Source organism: Ovis canadensis, chromosome 2 (genome assembly GCF_042477335.2).
Source record: "Ovis canadensis isolate MfBH-ARS-UI-01 breed Bighorn chromosome 2, ARS-UI_OviCan_v2, whole genome shotgun sequence".
NCBI classification, from domain to species: Eukaryota; Metazoa; Chordata; class Mammalia; order Artiodactyla; family Bovidae; genus Ovis; species Ovis canadensis.
The window spans coordinates 252222703-252240000 of record NC_091246.1 but is presented as its reverse complement, the minus strand read 5'-3'; the positions used below and the strand labels follow the sequence as shown (position 1 = coordinate 252240000).

General features: G+C 48.2%; 1 protein-coding gene across 12 annotated transcripts in view; it reads right to left on the bottom strand.

Moving 5' to 3' along the window:
- The window catches only part of TMCO4 (transmembrane and coiled-coil domains 4), a 104192-nt gene that overhangs the window by 80960 nt on the left and 5934 nt on the right, over window positions 1-17298 (bottom strand). For 5 of the 12 annotated variants that reach the window (XR_011254129.1, XM_069575111.1, XM_069575114.1 and 2 more), the window contains exons 2-4: window positions 14325-14437; window positions 6585-6682; window positions 361-538 (exon numbers count right to left, since the gene is read on the bottom strand). Coding sequence is in view for 9 of the 12 variants with exons in the window: in XM_069575111.1 (XP_069431212.1) it covers window positions 361-530 (170 nt within the window). In the remaining 3 variants the exon portion in view is untranslated. Of the gene's footprint in view, window positions 1-360; window positions 539-6584; window positions 6683-11918; window positions 12154-14324; window positions 14438-17298 lie in introns of all 12 variants that reach the window. The other 7 variants (XR_011254128.1, XM_069575108.1, XM_069575113.1 and 4 more) reach the window with 2 other exon arrangements.

Genomic DNA, 17298 nt, shown 5'->3' with positions numbered 1-17298 from the left:
ATCCTCAGTACACAGTCCGTGCTCACTGAATGCACAGACATCTTGTCCCGCTGTTAGGGGATGTCCTCGAGTGCAGGGGCAGAGGTGGCCCTGTTGATCTTATTCACGTCCACTTTCCATGTGCTTCAAGCGGTGCCTGGTGAAACAGCAGGCGCCCCTTAAATGCCTTGTGAAGGTATAAATGGGTGGGTACTGAATGAGGGATCGCTGTCCCCCTACAATGTTGTGAGTTCCCTAAAGGCAAGGACAATGGCTTTCTCCTTTTTGTACTGTCTGGTAGCACCTGGAAGGCTGCCTGGCTGCCAGAAGTCATCTCCTTGAAATAGCACGACCATCTCTCTGTGAGATAGAAGCACTCACCTTTGCTCGGGCTCTGGAAAGAGCTGGGACAAGGAGATGCTGCAGAGGGCGGCGTAGGTGAAGCGGTTGGCCTCGGTCAGCTCCCGGCCCGTGGGCAGACGTGGCTCCCCCTCCATACCCGGCTCAGCCACCCGAGGCAGCCTCGGGCCTGACCCATCCCTTGTGGCCATTTCCAGTCCTGCAGGGAAAAATCCCAGTGAAAGACTGCTTTCAGCAGGTTGGCAAAGCCTCCTTCAACAGGACACAGAAACTACCCATCATAAAAGAAAAAATGGATAAATCAGCCCTCATTCAAATGATAAACTTCTATTTATCATCTTTAAGAGACTGGGTGGTGGGGGAGGGGGAGATATTTTCAAATGTGTTTATCACAAAGGCTGAGTATCCCCAGAATGATAACAACTCTTACAAGTCACTAAGAAAAAGAAACAAAGCAAATTTAAGATCAGCAAAAGACCTGAATAGGTACTTCACGAAAGATATCACGTATCCTCACAAAAGTGGTCTATAAGCACATGCAGAGGTGTCCAACATCATCATGAATCAGAGAAACAGAAATAAAAACCCCAGGAAGACAAGGCTACCCACCCATTAGAATGGCTAAACTTAAAACCCTGACAACACCAAGTGTCGACGAAGAAAAAAGACAGACAGAACCTGCAAGCATACTGGCGGGAGTGTGAATTAGCCACTGAGGACGCGGAAATGAAAAATTCCAGTAAGAGACGTCCCTGGTGGTCCAGTGGCTCGGACTCCACTCCCCCAGTGCAGGGGGCCTGGGTTCAATCCCTGGTTGGGGAACTAGATCCCACATGCCGCAACCAAGGGCTCGAATGCCGAAACTAAAGATCCTGCAACTAACACCTGACCCAGCAAACAAATTTTAAAAGGAAAAAAGCCCAAGTCCATTCGCCTATCAGAACGGCTAAAACTAAAAAAGACCTATAATACTAACAGAGTAAGGGGCAAATAGAACTTTCATATGCAGCTGGTGATAGTGTGACTTGGTACAGCCATGGGCAAAATGGTCTCATTTTATCCGCTAAAGTTAAACAAACGTCTTCCCTACACCCCAGCAATTCCATTCCTGAGAGATGAGGGTTTATGTCCCCCAAAAGACATGTACACGAATGCTCAGAGAAACTTCATTCGTAACAGTTCTGAATGAGACCGCCCACACTTTCACTCACAGTAGAACAGACAACCTAGGCCTAGTCACACCATGGAATGCTACACGCACAGACTTCAGCATGAGTGCATCTTTCTGATAAGCAGTCATTTGCTAGCGTGTATACTGTAGAATTATGTTTATATGAACTTGAAGAATAGGTCAAACCAATCTATAGCGAGAAGGGTCAGAAGAGGGGTTGCCATTGGGAGGAATATTGGCTCAGAAGGGATACAGAAAGGCTTCTAGGTGATGAAAATGTTCTGTGTCTTGACCCAGGTGGTGGTTTTAAGATCCGCTGAACTGTACACTGAAGATCTGTGTATTTGGGGGACTTCCCTGGTGGCCCATTGGTTACGAATCTGCTTTCCAATGCAGGAGACGTGAGTTCGATCCCTGATTGGGAAACCAAGATCCCACATTCTGTGGGGCAACCAAGCGTACACACCACAACTTCTGAGCCCGAGCTCTCTAGAGTCCCTGCGGCGCACGAGAGGGGCCTGCATGCCACAGGGAAGCCCAGCGCAGCCACGGAAGAGGGGCAGGGAGGGAGTGAGGTCCCCCTGCCCCACCTCTGCCCCTCCCTCTACTCTGTTCTTTGCCAGCGGCTGAAGAGGATGGAGGGAAGGCAGGGGTAGGGACAAACCAAGCCAAGCCAGGCCTGCAAGGGCCCTGGGAGCGGGGACCAGGAGGGTAGCCAGCCGTAAGTAACCACAGGCACCGCGGACACAGATGCACGCTCAGGACCAGACAGACGGTGTGAATGCAAGCGGCTCCTTCTCCTAGGTGTGGGACTTGGGGAAGCTCAACCTCTCTGCACCTGGATTCCTTCACCTACAAATGGGCTATAATAGTATGTGTCTGGAAGATCTGTGCAGGCAACGAGGAACACTGCCATGCAAGTCAGTATTTATAAAGCACTGAAAAAACAGAACTTGGCACTGGGCTCACACTACATAAATGTTAAAGAAATAAATGTATAAAATTATCAACAAACAAACAAACAAATGCTCAGCACAGTGCCTGGCACACAGCAAAGGGGCATAAATAAGAGTAAGAGGCAACAAAAGGGAGCCGTCGCTGGATGCCAGGCCCCCAGGCTGCAGTTTTAACACACACAGTCTCAGCCGGCTCTACGAGCCGGGTACTAACACAGTGTCCACTTTCTCCCTGTTCCTGGGGGAATAGACTCAGAGGAGGAGGATATGCCAGAAAACAGCAGAACAGAACCCAAAGCTAGACCTCTTAGCCAGACATCTCACCCACCATCTCATTTTTTTTTGTTGTTGTTTGCACCATCTCCGTTTTACACATTCGTCTTATTGCCCGGAGATTTCTAGCTTAATACCCATACGCCACACTGACTCTGGCTCACAACTCATTCTCATCCAGCTGAGCAATAAAATCTTTTGTTTTCAAAATATTACATCTACGGAGGGATTATTTTAAAAGTCTGTTGGTGACTAACATGGCACCTGTTTTTCAAAATAACTCTGAGCTAGTTAAAAGCCACAAACCAACATCTGGACAGCAGGTTAACAGTTTACAAAACACTGTAAATCCATTTAATTCTTACAATTACCATGTAAGGTTAAGTAGCATGTGAGGCATTATGAGTCTCTCCTGTAACTATAAGCTCAGAGAGGTCAAGTGATTTCCCCAGGGTCACACAGTTTAAGTACGTGATGAAAATCAAACCAGACTTTGGTTCCAAACCTCATTTTCTCTCTTCTGCATCAGGCACAGGGATTCTCCTCCCCTTATTTCAGATGGATGAACTGAGGGCCAGACAGGTTAAGACCTTGCCCAGTGTTACCCAGCAAGACTGGCCTCCAATGGTTGCTCCAGGAAACCAGGTTCAAGATCTTTTGGAGTGGATTTCCCTAGCTCCTTGCTGTCCAAGGGACTCTCAAGAGTCTTCTACAACAGCATAGTTCAAAAGCATCAATTCTTCGGCGCTCAGCCTTCTTTATGGTCCAGCTCTCACATCCATACATGACTACGGGAAAAACCATAGCTTTGACTAGACAGACCTTTGTTGGCAAAGTAATGTCTCTGCTTTTCAATATGCTCTCTAGGTTTGTCATAGCTTTTCAAGGATATCAAACCAGTCCATTCTAAAGGAAATCAATTCTGAATATTCATTGGCAGGACTGATGCTGAAACTGAAACTCCAATACTTTGGCCACCTGATGGGAAGAACTGACTCACTGGCAAAGACCCTGATGCTGGGAAAGATTGAAGGCGGGAGGAAAAGCGGATGACAGAGGATGAGATGCTTGGATGGCATCGCTGATTTGCTGGACATGAGTTTGAGCAAGCTCCGGGAGCTGGTGATGCACAGGGAGGCCTGGTGTGCTGCAGTCCATAGGGTCGCAAAGAGTCGGACACGACTGAGCACCTGAACTGAACTCCCTGGCTCAGATAATCAGCACAGACCATGGCCGTGAACAAAGGGGAGAGGAGCAAACCACGAACTATGATGAGCAGGGGCAGTGCTGGCCTTGAGGCCAGCAGACTCGGCGATCCCTACCACCTTTAATCAACACCACCACGTGCCATTTGGAGGCTGGAGTAACTGCTGCTCCTACCCAGAGGAGCCCACGATGGTATTTTATTGGGCTGTATTTGGGGAACCCCTTGTTAGTTCTCAGCTCAAGAAGAAACAGCCTTCTAATCAGAGAATCCTAAGCTGGCCTGCCTAACCAGGCAGGGAAGAGGGTGCGCCGAGCGCCCGAAGAACTCAGCTCAGGCCAAATTCATCCGTTCATCCACTCGTCCACCCATTCAACAAAATACACTCACGACGCCCCTATAAACCCATTCTCTGCACAACAGCCCGAGCAGCCTTGTTGTCATATACAGCGGTCATGGCACTCACCTGCTTAAAGCCCTCCAGAGGCCTCCCATCGCCCCAGGATGAAGACCAGTCCTTTCACGGTGGTCTCCACAGTCCTGATCTGGCCTCTGCCTGCCTCTAAATCCCAGCCTGTACACCCCATGCCCACCGTGTTCACTGCACTATAGCCACACTGGCTGTCTTTTCGCTCTTCAAATACGCAAGCTGGTCCTCCCCCTGGGCCTTTGCACCTGCTGTCCTCCCAGCCCAGGACACTTGGCATTTGTCCTTCACATCATTCTGGCTTCAGCCCGAATGTCACCTCCTCCAGGCCAAGCTACTCGGCTTCTCTAGCCCAGTACCCCCGTTCTATTTCTGTAATACTTACTTCCGTCTTAAGTGATATATTTTTAGATTATTTGTTTACTTGTGTACGTAAGTAGAATGCAAGCTTCTTGAGGCAGGCCCCTGGGTGTTTTCTCACTGCTGTACCCATAGCCTTCTGAGCCAGCCGTGGAATATGGTTGGTGTTCAGTCACTACTTGCTGGATGAATGAAGAAGGGTATGTGATGCAGGATGCCCTGTTCCGGGCAGCCTTGGGGCAGATCACGGGACAAAACTGACAAATTCCCTACCCTCAAGGGGCTCACATTCAGGAGGGAGACAGGCAATACTATACTGATACGTCATAATCATAATCATAATAATTTAAGTAACTTGCCCATCATCACATAGCTACTAAGTGGTGGAACTCTTTTTTCACTCAGAGGAACTGAATGCATGGTCCAAGCTCTTAACAGTCCACTAAATAAATAAGCAATATGTGCCAGTGTTAGTTGCTCAGTCGTGCCCGACACTATGGACTGTAGCCCGCCAGGCTCCTCTGCCCATGGGATTCTCCAGGCAGGAGTACTGGAGTGGGCGGCCATGCCCTCCTCCAGGGGCTCTTCCCCACCTGAGGACTGGACCTGCACTGAGAGCCTGGGGTCTCCTGCATGGCAAGCGGATTCTTTACCATCCAAGTCACCAGGGAAGCCCAAGTAACCAGTCAGTAAGCAGATAAACAGATAAATATTCAGTTAATATTCAGTGACTGCCAGGGAAGAGCAGCCAGGGTGAGGGGAGTATGAAGCGATGAGGAAGGAGGGGGTGGCAGTGGTATCAGGCGAAAGGGGCCGTTCCAGCAGAGGCCTGCAGGAGCTGAGACGGGCCGGGGAAGGCTCTCTAGGAGGAGAAACAGCACAGTGGCAGACACAGACAGGTACACAGACGACGGAGAAGCAGCGGGGTAAATGCCGCGGCAGAGGAAACCCAGACAGCCAGACACACAGAGGCGGCTCCAGAACTGGCTTCCCGGAGAAGGCGACCTCAGACGGGCTGGGGTCAGTGGGAAGAGAATGTTCTCGGCAGAGGAGACAACGTGTCAGTCCCAAACGGAGAAGACAGAATATGCTTTTGAAGAACCAAAAGGATGCTCAGTGTAGCCAGGGCTTGGACAATGGGTGGGTGTAGAGGCAGGGAGGGAAGAAATGAGGTTGGAGGGGAAGCTGCCAGGGGCTACATCCTGCGGGACCAAGTTCGCCCAGCTGAGTCCAGCCTGACTCTGAAGGCCAGGGCCACGTGCAGTGCCGAGCGAGGGCACACTGGGCCTCTCAGCGCTATTTCTGCAACTGCCTGTGAGTCCATAATCAGTTAAAAAGAAAAAAGCAGTGGAGCATTGCTATAGAATTTGAGAACTTTAAGTTAAAATAAATCCAAAATAAATATTCACCTCCACTCCAAATCAGTCAGTTAATTTACCAAATACGTACATCCCCTGGAGAAGGAAATGGCAACCCACTCCAGTATCCTTGCCTGGAAAATCTCATGGACAGAGGAACCTGGTGGATTGCAGTCCACGGGGTTGCAAAGAGTAGGGCACGACTGAATTACTAACACACACACACGTACCAGATAAATACAATAAATATGTACAGGTGCTGTCTTACACGTTGGGGACCCAGCAATGACTAAGACACACAGACAACCACCTTCCACCGCGGAGCTACACTGTAGCAGGGAGACAGACAATATGTAAACTCAAAATATTTAAATTAAGATCATTCTATTTCATACAAGGAGTTGGAAAGAAAATAGAAAGAAAATACTGAAAAAGAAAGATCATTTTAAACAATGACCAAGGTTCTGAAGAGAAAGAAACCTTATATAATACTTACCCAGATTTCAAGAAACAACCTTGGGCTTCCCTTCTCTCTAAGTCTGAAAACAGGCTGTCCAGCTTCTTGGAAGTTCTTCGAGAAATATGCAAATTGCCCTGGAGAAACAAACCAGAAAAACCAGCCTGTGGGTCCATAGGGTGTGGGACCGGGAGGAGGCCCGTGGGAAAGAGGGAGGTTAGCCCCGGGGCTCAGGGAAGCCCTCACCCTACTTCTGGCCTTTGCCCCCCAGGTCTGTAGGCATCAATCATTCATCGAGAGCCGCCTGGCTCTTGGCATGAATTGTCGTTTCCAAGTCTTCATACCCTGAGCCACGGGTGCGGCACCTGCTGCTTGGCTAGCCTGGCGGCAGAGGGCTAGCCCAGGATCTCCTCCGTACCAGGATTCTGGGGCCCAGCCATATGTGTGCCACGGAGTGAGTGCTCAGAAATTGCCTGTGACATGAACAAGTGATGAGGGAATTTTGAGGCGTAAGCAAAAGCTAGATTTTCCCGGTTATTCTCTCTGGAAAGGCACTCCTCTTCTTACCCTCCCCTCGAGCATCAGATGAGGAAGACAGATGGAACAAGGGCCTAGCATCTGGAATTACCCAGAGACATCCCAGAGCCCAGTGGGAGAGGAGAGAAGGTGTTTCTGAAGAACCAAAAAGATGCTCAGCGATCCAAACAACGCTCAGCCCACGGATGCCCAAAGATGCTCAGCGACCCAAACATCAAATAATCTGAGCTTTATCCCAACAGGCCATTTTCTATGTTCACGGAGCCAGAATATTTTCTGCCTCTTCAAGCTTCTGTAAGGTCGCTTTTTGGCCATGCCGTGTGGCATGCAGAACCTTAGTTCCTGGACCAGGAACTGAACCCAGGCCCCTGCAGTGGAAGGGCAAACTCTTAACCCTCCAAAGGGTTTTTAATCAATTAACAGTCGTAACACCCTTCCCCTGGATGTCACCTTCCTACGAGGCACAAGCATGTCATATGACTATAAACCAGGAGATTCAAGCCACAAGTCCAACCATGTTAAAAAGATAGACAAGTAGAATGTCTAGAACAGTCATCACAGGGATCTGTGGATGGTGGGATACCAGAGACTTTTCTGGATTTCCCCAGTGTCACAGAGATGTATTGCTTTCGAACTCTGAAGACAGTTATTTTGTTTATGTCTCTACCTGCTTGGAGGGGACTGTTGGACTTATATCAGGGTGGCTGACAGCGACTGTCTATATACTGGGACGGAGTGGGGTGGGTGGGGGTTGGTGGCTGCAGATTCTGTATGATTTTAATCTTTTCTTTATATGTTTAAATTTTATGAATTTTCAACAATGACTGTGTATTGACTATAAGATCAGAATGAAGAGATTTTTTTAAAAATATTTTTTTGATGGGGACCATTTTAAAGTCTATGAATTTGTTACAATACTGCCTCTGCTTAATGCTTTGGTTTTGTGGCCTGGAGGCATGTGGGCTCTTAGCTCCTCAGCCAGGGATCGAACCCACACCCCCTGCGTGGGAAGTAGAGGTCTTGACCACTGGACTGCCAGGGAAGTCCCTGATGGATTATGATTTTAAATCCTAATATGGTATGCTGATGTCAGCTCAGACTGGCACCTCTCCCAGCTCTGCGTTCAGTGATGCTGGGAGCCTGAAATGGGCCACAGAGAGGCTATTTCCATCACAGAGACTGGCAAGCCCCACAAATGAAGGGAATCTGTTTTTCACGGAAGTAGTTAACAGTACACCATGGGACACACGATACGATGCCAGCTATGTTTCTAAAAAATGTTTCACAGAGCATAAAGACCACAAGGCAATACATCAAAACACTAATGATCCTGACATACACACTACTGTATGCAAGTGAAAGTCGCTCAGTCATGTTCAACTCTGAACAGTCCATGCAATTCTCCAGGCCAGAATACTGGAGTGGGTAGCCTTTCTCTTCTCCAGGGGATCTTCCCAACCCAGGGATCAAACCCAGGTCTCCCGCATTGCAAGCAGATTCTTCACCATCTGAGCCACCAAGGAAACTCAAGAATACAGGAGTGGGTGGCCTATCCCTTCTCCAATGGATCTTCCTGACCCAGGAATCGAACCGGGATCTCCTGCATTGTAGGCAGATTCTTTACCAACATCAGTTCAGTTCAGTTCAGTCGCTCAGGCACGTCCGACTCTTTGTGACCCCATGAATCGCAGTACCCCAGGCCTCCTTGTCCATCAACAACTCTCGGAGTCTACCCAAACCCATGTCCATCGAGTCAGTGATGCCATCCAGCCATCTCATCCTCTGTTGTCCCCTTCTCCTCCTGCCCCCAATCCCTCCAGGCATCAGAGTCTTTTCCAATGAGTCAACTCTTCGCATGAGGTGGCCAAAGTATTGGAGTTTCAGCTTCAACATCACTCCTTCCAATGAGCACCCAGGACTAATCTCCTTTAGGATGGACTGCTTGGATCTTCTTTTAGTCCTAGGGACTCTCAAGAGTCTTCTCCAACACCACAGTTCAAAAGCATCAATTCTGCAGCAATCAGCTTTCTTCACAGTCCAACTCTCACATCCTTACATGACCACTGGAAAAACCATAGCCTTGACTAGATGGACCTTTGTTGGCAAAGTAACATCTCTGCTTTTAAATATGCTATCTAGGTTGGTCATAACTTTTCTTCCAAGCAGAAAGCGTCTTTTATTTCATGGCTGCGATCACCATCTGCAGTGATTTGGGAGCCCCAAAAATAAAGTCTGACACTGTTTCCACTGTTTCCTCATCTATTTCCCATGAAGTGATGGGACCAGATGCCATGATCTTACTTTTCTGAATGTTGAGCTTTAAGCCAACTTTTTCTCTCTCCTCCTTCACTTTCATCAAGAGGCTTCTTAGTTCCTCTTCACTTTCTGCCTTAAGGGTGATGTCATCTGCATATCTGAGGTTACTGATATTTCTCCTGGCAATCTTGATTCCAGCTTGTGCTTCTTCCAGCCCAGTGTTTCTCATGATGTACTCTGCATACAAGTTAAATAAGCAGGGTGACAATACCTGCTTATTTGACGTACTCCTTTTCCTATTTGGAACCAGTCTGTTGTTCCACGTCCAGTTCTAACTGTTGCTTCCTGACCTGCATACAAATTTCTCAAGAGACATGTCAGATGGTCTGGTATTCCCATCTCTTTCAGAATTTTCCACAGTTGATTGTGATCCACACAGTCAAAGGCTTTGGCATAGTCAATAAAGCAATAATAGATGTTTTTCTAGAACTCTCTTGCTTTTTTGATGATCCAGTGGATGTTGGCAATTTGATCTCTGGTTCCTCTGCCTTTTCTAAAACCAGCTTGAACATCTGGAAGTTCACGGTTCACGTACTGTTGAAGCCTGGCTTGGAGAATTTTGAGCATTACTTTACTAGCGTGTGAGATGAGTGCAATTGTGCAGTAGTTAGAGCATTCTTTAGCATTGCCTTTCTTTGGGATCAGAATGAAAACTGACCTTTTCCAGTCCTGTGGCCACTGCTGAGTTTTCCAAATTTGCTGGCATATTGAGTGCAGCACTTTCACAGCATCATCTTCCAGGATTTGAAATAGCTCAACTGGAATTCCATCACCTCCACTAGCTTTGTTTGTAGTGATGCTTCCTAAGGCCCTCTTGACTTCACATTCCAGGATGTCTGGCTCTAGGTGAGTGATCACACCATTGTGGTTATCTGGGTCGTGAAGATCTTTTTGGTACAGTTCTTCTGTGTATTCTTGCCACCTCTTCTTAATATCTTCTGCTTCTGTTAGGTCCAGACCATTTCTGTCCTTTATCGAGCCCATCTTTGCATGAAATGTTCCCTTGGTATCTCTAATTTTCTTGAAGAGATCTCTAGTCTTTCCCATTCTGTTCTTTTCCTCTATTTCTTTGCATTGATCACTGAGGGAGGCTTTCTTATCTCTCCTTGCTACTCTTTGGAACTCTGCATTCAGATGCTTATATCTTTCCTTTCCTCCTTTGCTTTTCGCTTCTCTTCTTTTCACGGCTATTTGTAAGGCCTCCTTAGACAGCCATTTTGCTTTTTTGCATTTCTTTTCCATGAGGATGGTCTCGATCCCTGTCTCCTGTACAATGTCACGAACCTCCGTCCATAGTTCATCAGGCACTCTGTCTATCAGATCTAGTCCCTTAAATCTATTTCTTACTTCCACTGTATAGTCATAAGGGATTTGATTTAGGTCATACCTGAATGGCTTTCCCTACTTTCTTCCATTTAAGTCTGAATTTGGCAATAAGAAGTTCATGATCTGAGCCACAGTCAGCTCCCAGTCTTGTTTTTGCTGACTGTATAGAGCTTCTCCATCTTTGGCTGCAAAGAATATAATCAATCTGATTTCAGTGTTGACCATCTGGTGACATCCATGTGTAGAGTCTTCTCTTGTGTTGTTGGAAGAGGGTGTTTGCTATGACCAGTGTGTTCTCTTGGCAAAATTCTATTAGCCTTTGCCCTGCTTCATTCCATACTCCATGGCCAAATCTTCCTGTTACTCCGGGTGTTTCTTGACTTCCTACTTTTGCATTCCAGTCCCCTATAATGCAAAGGACATCTTTTTTGGGTGTTAGTTCTAAATGGTCTTCATAGAAACCATTCAACTTCAGCTTCTTCAGCGTTACTTGCTGGGGCATAGGCTTGGATCACTGTAATATTGAACAGTTTGCCTTGGAAGTGAACAGAGTTCATTCTGTCATTTTTGAGATTGCATCCAAGTACTGCATTTTGGACTCTTGTTGACCATGATGGCTACTCCATTTCTTCTGAGGGATTCCTGCCCACAGTAGTAGATATAATGGTCATCTGAGTTAAATTCACCCATTCTAGTCCATCTTAGTTTGCTGATTCCTAGAATGTCGATGTTCACTCTTGCCATCTCTTGTTTGACCACTTCCAATTTTCCTTGATTCATGGACCTAACATTCCAGGTTCCTGTGCAATATTGCTCTTTATAGCATCAGACCTTGCTTCTTTACCAACATTCACATTACCATATGCAAAACAGACAGCTAATGGGAAGCTGCTACATAACACAGGGAGCCCAGCCTGGCCCTCTCTGATGACCTAGAGTGGTGGGAGGGAGGCTTGAGAGGGAGGGAATATATATACATATACTTATGGCTGATTCGAGTTGTTGTATGGCAGAAGCCAACATAACATTGTAAAGCAATATCCTCCACTTGAAAAAAAAACAAAAATTTTAATGATCCTTTTCACTCGGTGGCAGGACTATGGGCCGAGAAGTAATTGGTTTCTATTCTTTCTTTCTGGATTTCTAACATTCTTCTGTTGCAAGCTTATTAGAGCTTTTTAAAAGAATATTTACCTATTTGTCTGGCTGAGTCCGGTCTTAGCCGCGGCACACAGGGGCTTCCGCTGTGGTGTGTGGACTCTCTACTTGTGGGGCAGAGGTTCCAGAGCACATGGACTGTGGCAGGTGGCCTTAGCTGCTCTGTGGCTTGTGGGATGCTAGGTCGTCCTGACCGGGGACTGAATCCAAGTCCTTTGCATTCCAAGCTGGATTCTTTACCACTGGGCCATCAGGGAAGTCTCTATTAGAGCTTTAATAATTAAAATAATAATTAAAATAATTAAAATTTTTTTAAATTAAAAATTGTTGTGTTTTTGATCACTAGAAGGGGAGTGCTTTATCTCACAAAGCCCTGGCTGCACGTGGCCCAGCTGAGTCAGTGTGGGTGAGGTCATGATTAAGTCCCATTCCTTTGACCAGCAGGCCTTGTAATCAACAAGATGGACAAGGGCAACTCTCAGCCATCCGTGACGGTGAGATGGAGGAGCCCAAGGTTCCAACTCCACAGACTGGCCAGTCGGATGGGATGGGCCCCAAACTCTTTCAACCGAGGAAGTGTGGTGGCGGTTGAGGTTGGAGGCAGGGGGTGCCGCCTGAATTGTGTATACTGGTCCTCAGTGGCCTCCACTCCTTGGTCTGGTTAGGGATCAGGATCCAGTCCAAAGCTGAACCGAGAGTCTCAAGTATGTCTGAGAAGCTGGACTGATTCTGAGAGGGTGAAAGGGTGCTGGATTCCTGCAGTAAGCAAAAGACCCTGCTGGTCAGGGCTGGAGGTGCCTCTGTGCCTGGGGCCACCTCACGTGCACAGGGCCCGTCCAGCACCACCCTGGGCTCAGCACATCACTGATGCAGGAAGTAGTCCCGACTCCCTGGGGATCTTGTCCCTGCCCAGGTGACACGAAGATCCCAAGGAACGCTGAGAAAGGTCTACCTCTGCCCCAGGAGAGCCCTGCCACTCAGGGAAACGACATGCACATGGGGAGGTGCCCAGGGAGGCCCCGGTCCATGGCGGGACTTGCGGCCCTGAGGCGGGATGCAGGCGGCCAGCCTGGAACGGGAATGTGTTTTACCGCAACGTGGTCATGACTTTTGTCTTACAGGTCACATTATCAGTCACCAAAGGAAACACAGGCTGGGCTACTTCTGTCAGGAGTAGGGAGAGATGGCCACTCCCAAACACCTGGCCTGGGTTCTACAGGCACCCACAGAGGTGCTCGACCCACATTTCTTGATGGATGCCGTAAACACTGAGGTGGGATTTCTCGTAGCGGCCAAAACCCCACGGTGAGCACTGAGGAGAGAAGCAGATGTGGTCAGCATCGCCCTTGAAAGCCCTTGGTTGTTGCTGTTTAGCCGCTCAGTCGTGTCTGCCTCTCTGCGACCCCGGGACTGCATCCCGCCAGGCTCCTCTGTCTGTGGGACTCTCCAGGGAAGAATACTGGAGTGGGTTGCCATTTCCTTCTCCAGGGGATCTTTCTGACCCAGGGATCAAACCTGAGTCTCGGGCACTGGTGGGTGGATTCCTTACCACTGAGCCACCAGGGAAGCCCTTAAATCATCATTAAAACTCCGAGGCCTTTGGACGTCCCTGGTGGTCCACTGGTTAAGACTGCATTTCCACAACTGGGGGGCGGGGGCAAGTTCAATCCCTGGTTGGGGAAGTTCTGCAGGACCTAGTCTTTAAAAGATGTCATGCAAGAATGAACTTCTTTTGTTTTTCTTAAAAGCGAGCCAACTGTGGCCTTTTTTTTTTTTTTTTTTAAATTTTGATGTGTGTGTGTGTGTTGGCGGGGGGACTGCGGGGTAGCAGAGCCCGGTGCAGCTGGGGTGTGATGTTCTTTTTCTCTCTTTCTTCCTCTTTTTCTGAGTTAAGTGGCCACAGGTGAATTTTTAGATAAGTCTGCAGGATAGTGAAATAACCATCAGCAGGGCTTCCCTGGTGGTCCAGGGGCTGAGACTCCATACTCCCAATGCAGGGGGCCCGGGGTCCATCCTGGATTGGGGAACTAAGAGCCAGCGTTCTGTGCCGCAGCTGAGAATTTGCATGCTGCAACAAAAGATCCTGCATGCTGCAACTAAGACCCCAGGCAGCCAAATTAAAAAATAAATGAGCAATATATACATCTGTTTTTAAAATAACCATTACTAGAGAGATAACTACAGTGTCAGAGGAAGGCTGAGGACTAATTATTCTGGACCCAAGGAGAAGGAAAAGCATGGGGCCAAACAATTCCTTTGTAACAAACAGAGCTACAGTACTGTTCTTAAGCAGGAAATTCTGAAGACTGTAGTTCAACATGGAAACACACACACACACACACCAAGACAATCCCGACATGGTTCTAGAAGTGGGGCTCCTAGGCAGGCCCAGCTTACTCCCCACTCTCAGCATTTTAGGAGACAAACGCATTCATTGTATACCTCTATCGGGAAGTTAAACTGGAGGTCGGTGGTAACTGCACCATCTCAGGAGGTGTCCAGGCAACAGTCTCAACAAGAAGAACCCGGAGGGTTTTGGACAATCCCAGCACAGACTGGAAAGAAAGAGAGGACGTTGGCATGGAGGGCAAGCTCCCAGCCCACCCCGGCTTTGGGAGCCTGGAGGAGGGGTGGGGTGCTGGGGTAGGGCGGGAAGAGTGACAGTGTGCTCAAGGGTGGACGCCAGGCTCTCGGATGTTTTGTCCTCATTTATCATCGCGCCCTTCTTCCCTGACTCCCAGCAGAGTACAAGCTGCTGTCATCTCTCTGGCAGAAGCCTCCTCTCCCACCTCTTTCTGCCCTTACCCCTAGCTATCCAGCCCACAGCATCTAGAAAGCTCCACTCAAACGAGAGTCAGATCGCGTCCCTTCCCTGCTCCAAACCTCCAGCCACTCCCTTCTCACCCAGAGCCTCCTTACAGTGGCCACCGGGCCATGTGCACCCTGCCCTTCTCCTCCCGGCTCCTCCACTCACCTGGTTCCAGACACACCCTCCTCCTGGCTGCCAGGGGATCCCACCAGGTGCGCTCCCACCTCAAGGCCTTTGCACTGGCTGTTCCCTTTGCCGGAAATGCTCTTCCCCTAGATGACCACATGGTCAACTCCCTTCTCTCCTTCTGGTCTTTGCTTAAATCTCACAGTTCAGGGAAACCACGCTACCCCCAGCCTCTCATCCCAGTCCCTGTCAACTGGCTCCTCCGCCTGGGCCAAAGCACACCTCACTACCTGACACGCTATATCCTTCCCTCGTTTCTGTTTACGGCTTACTGTCTACCTCCCTTTGCCCACACGGAACATAGTAGAAACCGATGAACATTTGCTGAATGAAGGATGGTTTCCACTAGGGGTAGCTAAAATGTAATTTGAGAGGCAAATCTGCCTGGCAAGGAAGGGGGAGAGATGGCAATGTCTGCAATGGTTCATTTGACTCACTGGTTTTCAAATTGGTCCACAGGGTCCTAGGGACCTCTCCTACTCTGAGGGGCAAGAGAAGACACTGGGGCAGCCATCCATGTCCACCTTCAGACTGTAACAGTAAACGATCGAACAACGCCGCTTCTGCTTACATCCCCAAAGCACCGAAAGCAGTCTCAAAAAGGTATGTGCACACCCGTATTCACAGCGGCATTTTTCACGACGGCTGAAAGGTGGAGCAGAGTGCACCAGGCAAAATGCCAGGCTGGATGAAGCACAAGCTGGAGTCGAGACTGCCAGGAGAAAGGGCAACAACCTTAGATATGCAGATGATACCACTCTAACAGCAGAAAGGAGAGGAACTGTAGAGCCTTTAGAGGAACTAAAGAGGAGACTGAAAAAGCTGGTTTGAAACTCAAGATTCAAAACACTAAGATCATGGCATCTGGTCCTGTTATTTCATCGCAAACAGAAGGGGAAAAAGTGGAAGCAGTGACATTTTATTTTCCTGGGCTCCAGAATCACGATGGACGGTGATTGCAGCCATGATATTACAAAACTCCTGTTCCTTGGAAAGAAAGCTATGACAAACCTAGACAGCGTATTAGAAAGCAGAGACATCACTTTGCTGACAAAAATCAGTATAGTCAGAGCCGTGGTTTTTTCCACTCATGGATATGACAGTGGGATCATAAAGAAGGCTGAGCTCCAAAGAATTGCTGCTTTCAAACTGTGGTGCTGGAGAAGACTCTTGAGAGTCTCTTGGACTGCAAGGAGATCAGACCAGCCAATCCTAAAGAAATCAACCCTGAATATTCATTGGAAGGACTGATGCTGAAGCTAAAATTCCGATACTCTGGCCACCTGATGCGAAGAGCTAACTCACTGGAAAACACCCTGATGCTGGGAAAGATTAAAGACAGAAGGAGAAGGGGGCGACAGAAGGTGAGATGGTTGGAGGGCATCACAGACTCAATGGACAAGAATTTGAGTAAACTCCGGGAAATACTGAAGGACAGAGGTACCTGGCATGATACAGTCCGTGGGGTCTCAAAGGGTCAGACGTGACTCAGTGACTGAACAACAACAAAAAAAGGTGGAGGCGAGCCAAGTGGCCATGGGTGGATGAAAGGATGAACAAAGAGTGTTACATACATACAATGGAACGTTTTCCAGCCTTAAAAGAAGCAAGTTCTAACGCGCTGCAACACGGTAACCCTTGCGGACACTATGCTGAACGAAACTGACTAGTCCCAGAAAGACAAGCACTATATAGCTCCATTCATGTGAGCGATTTAGACCAACGCTGTAGAGCTAGAGTGTAAACGCAGGGCTTGCAAGGGGCTGGGGAGGGGGTGGGGAAGTTGTTTAGAGGGTACAGAGTTTCAGACTAGCAAGCTGAAGTGGTCTGGAGATGGAATGCAGAAGAACGTGATTATACCTGATGGTACGGAACTGCACAGCCAAAAACGGTTACGAGGGTGAATTTTATGTTCTGTCTATTTCATCACAACTAATTTTTTAAATTAAAAGATTATAACTGTTAGTACTTGGCAAATGTTAGCCATATGCCCCTCTTCCATCTCGTTTCCTCCCAATAATTCTATAAGGTCACTGCTATGATCTCTGTTTTACGGAAGGAGAAAGAGGCCCTGACAAGTAAACGGAAAGGCTGCTGCATACGTGATGTGGGATTTAAATGGGCACCTGGGTCTTAGCTCAAGGACAGCCTACACTGCTCCTCTTTGGTCTACTTTATACACTGAGGTGGTCCAAAAGATTTCAAACACAATCTGAAAACTGCCAAATGAGAATCTCACTAGCTCCATCTTGAACCGGGCAGGACCTAGGGGGCTTCTATGTGACAGGCCCTCTCCCCCATGTCCTCTGCCTGCCTCTTGTTTATGGAAAAGCTATAGTCTTCCAGGCCTCCCCGGAGCCAAGAATTAATGATTGAAAGAACTGTGTCATGACAAAAGTAGCAGTTTGGCCAGGAGAACCG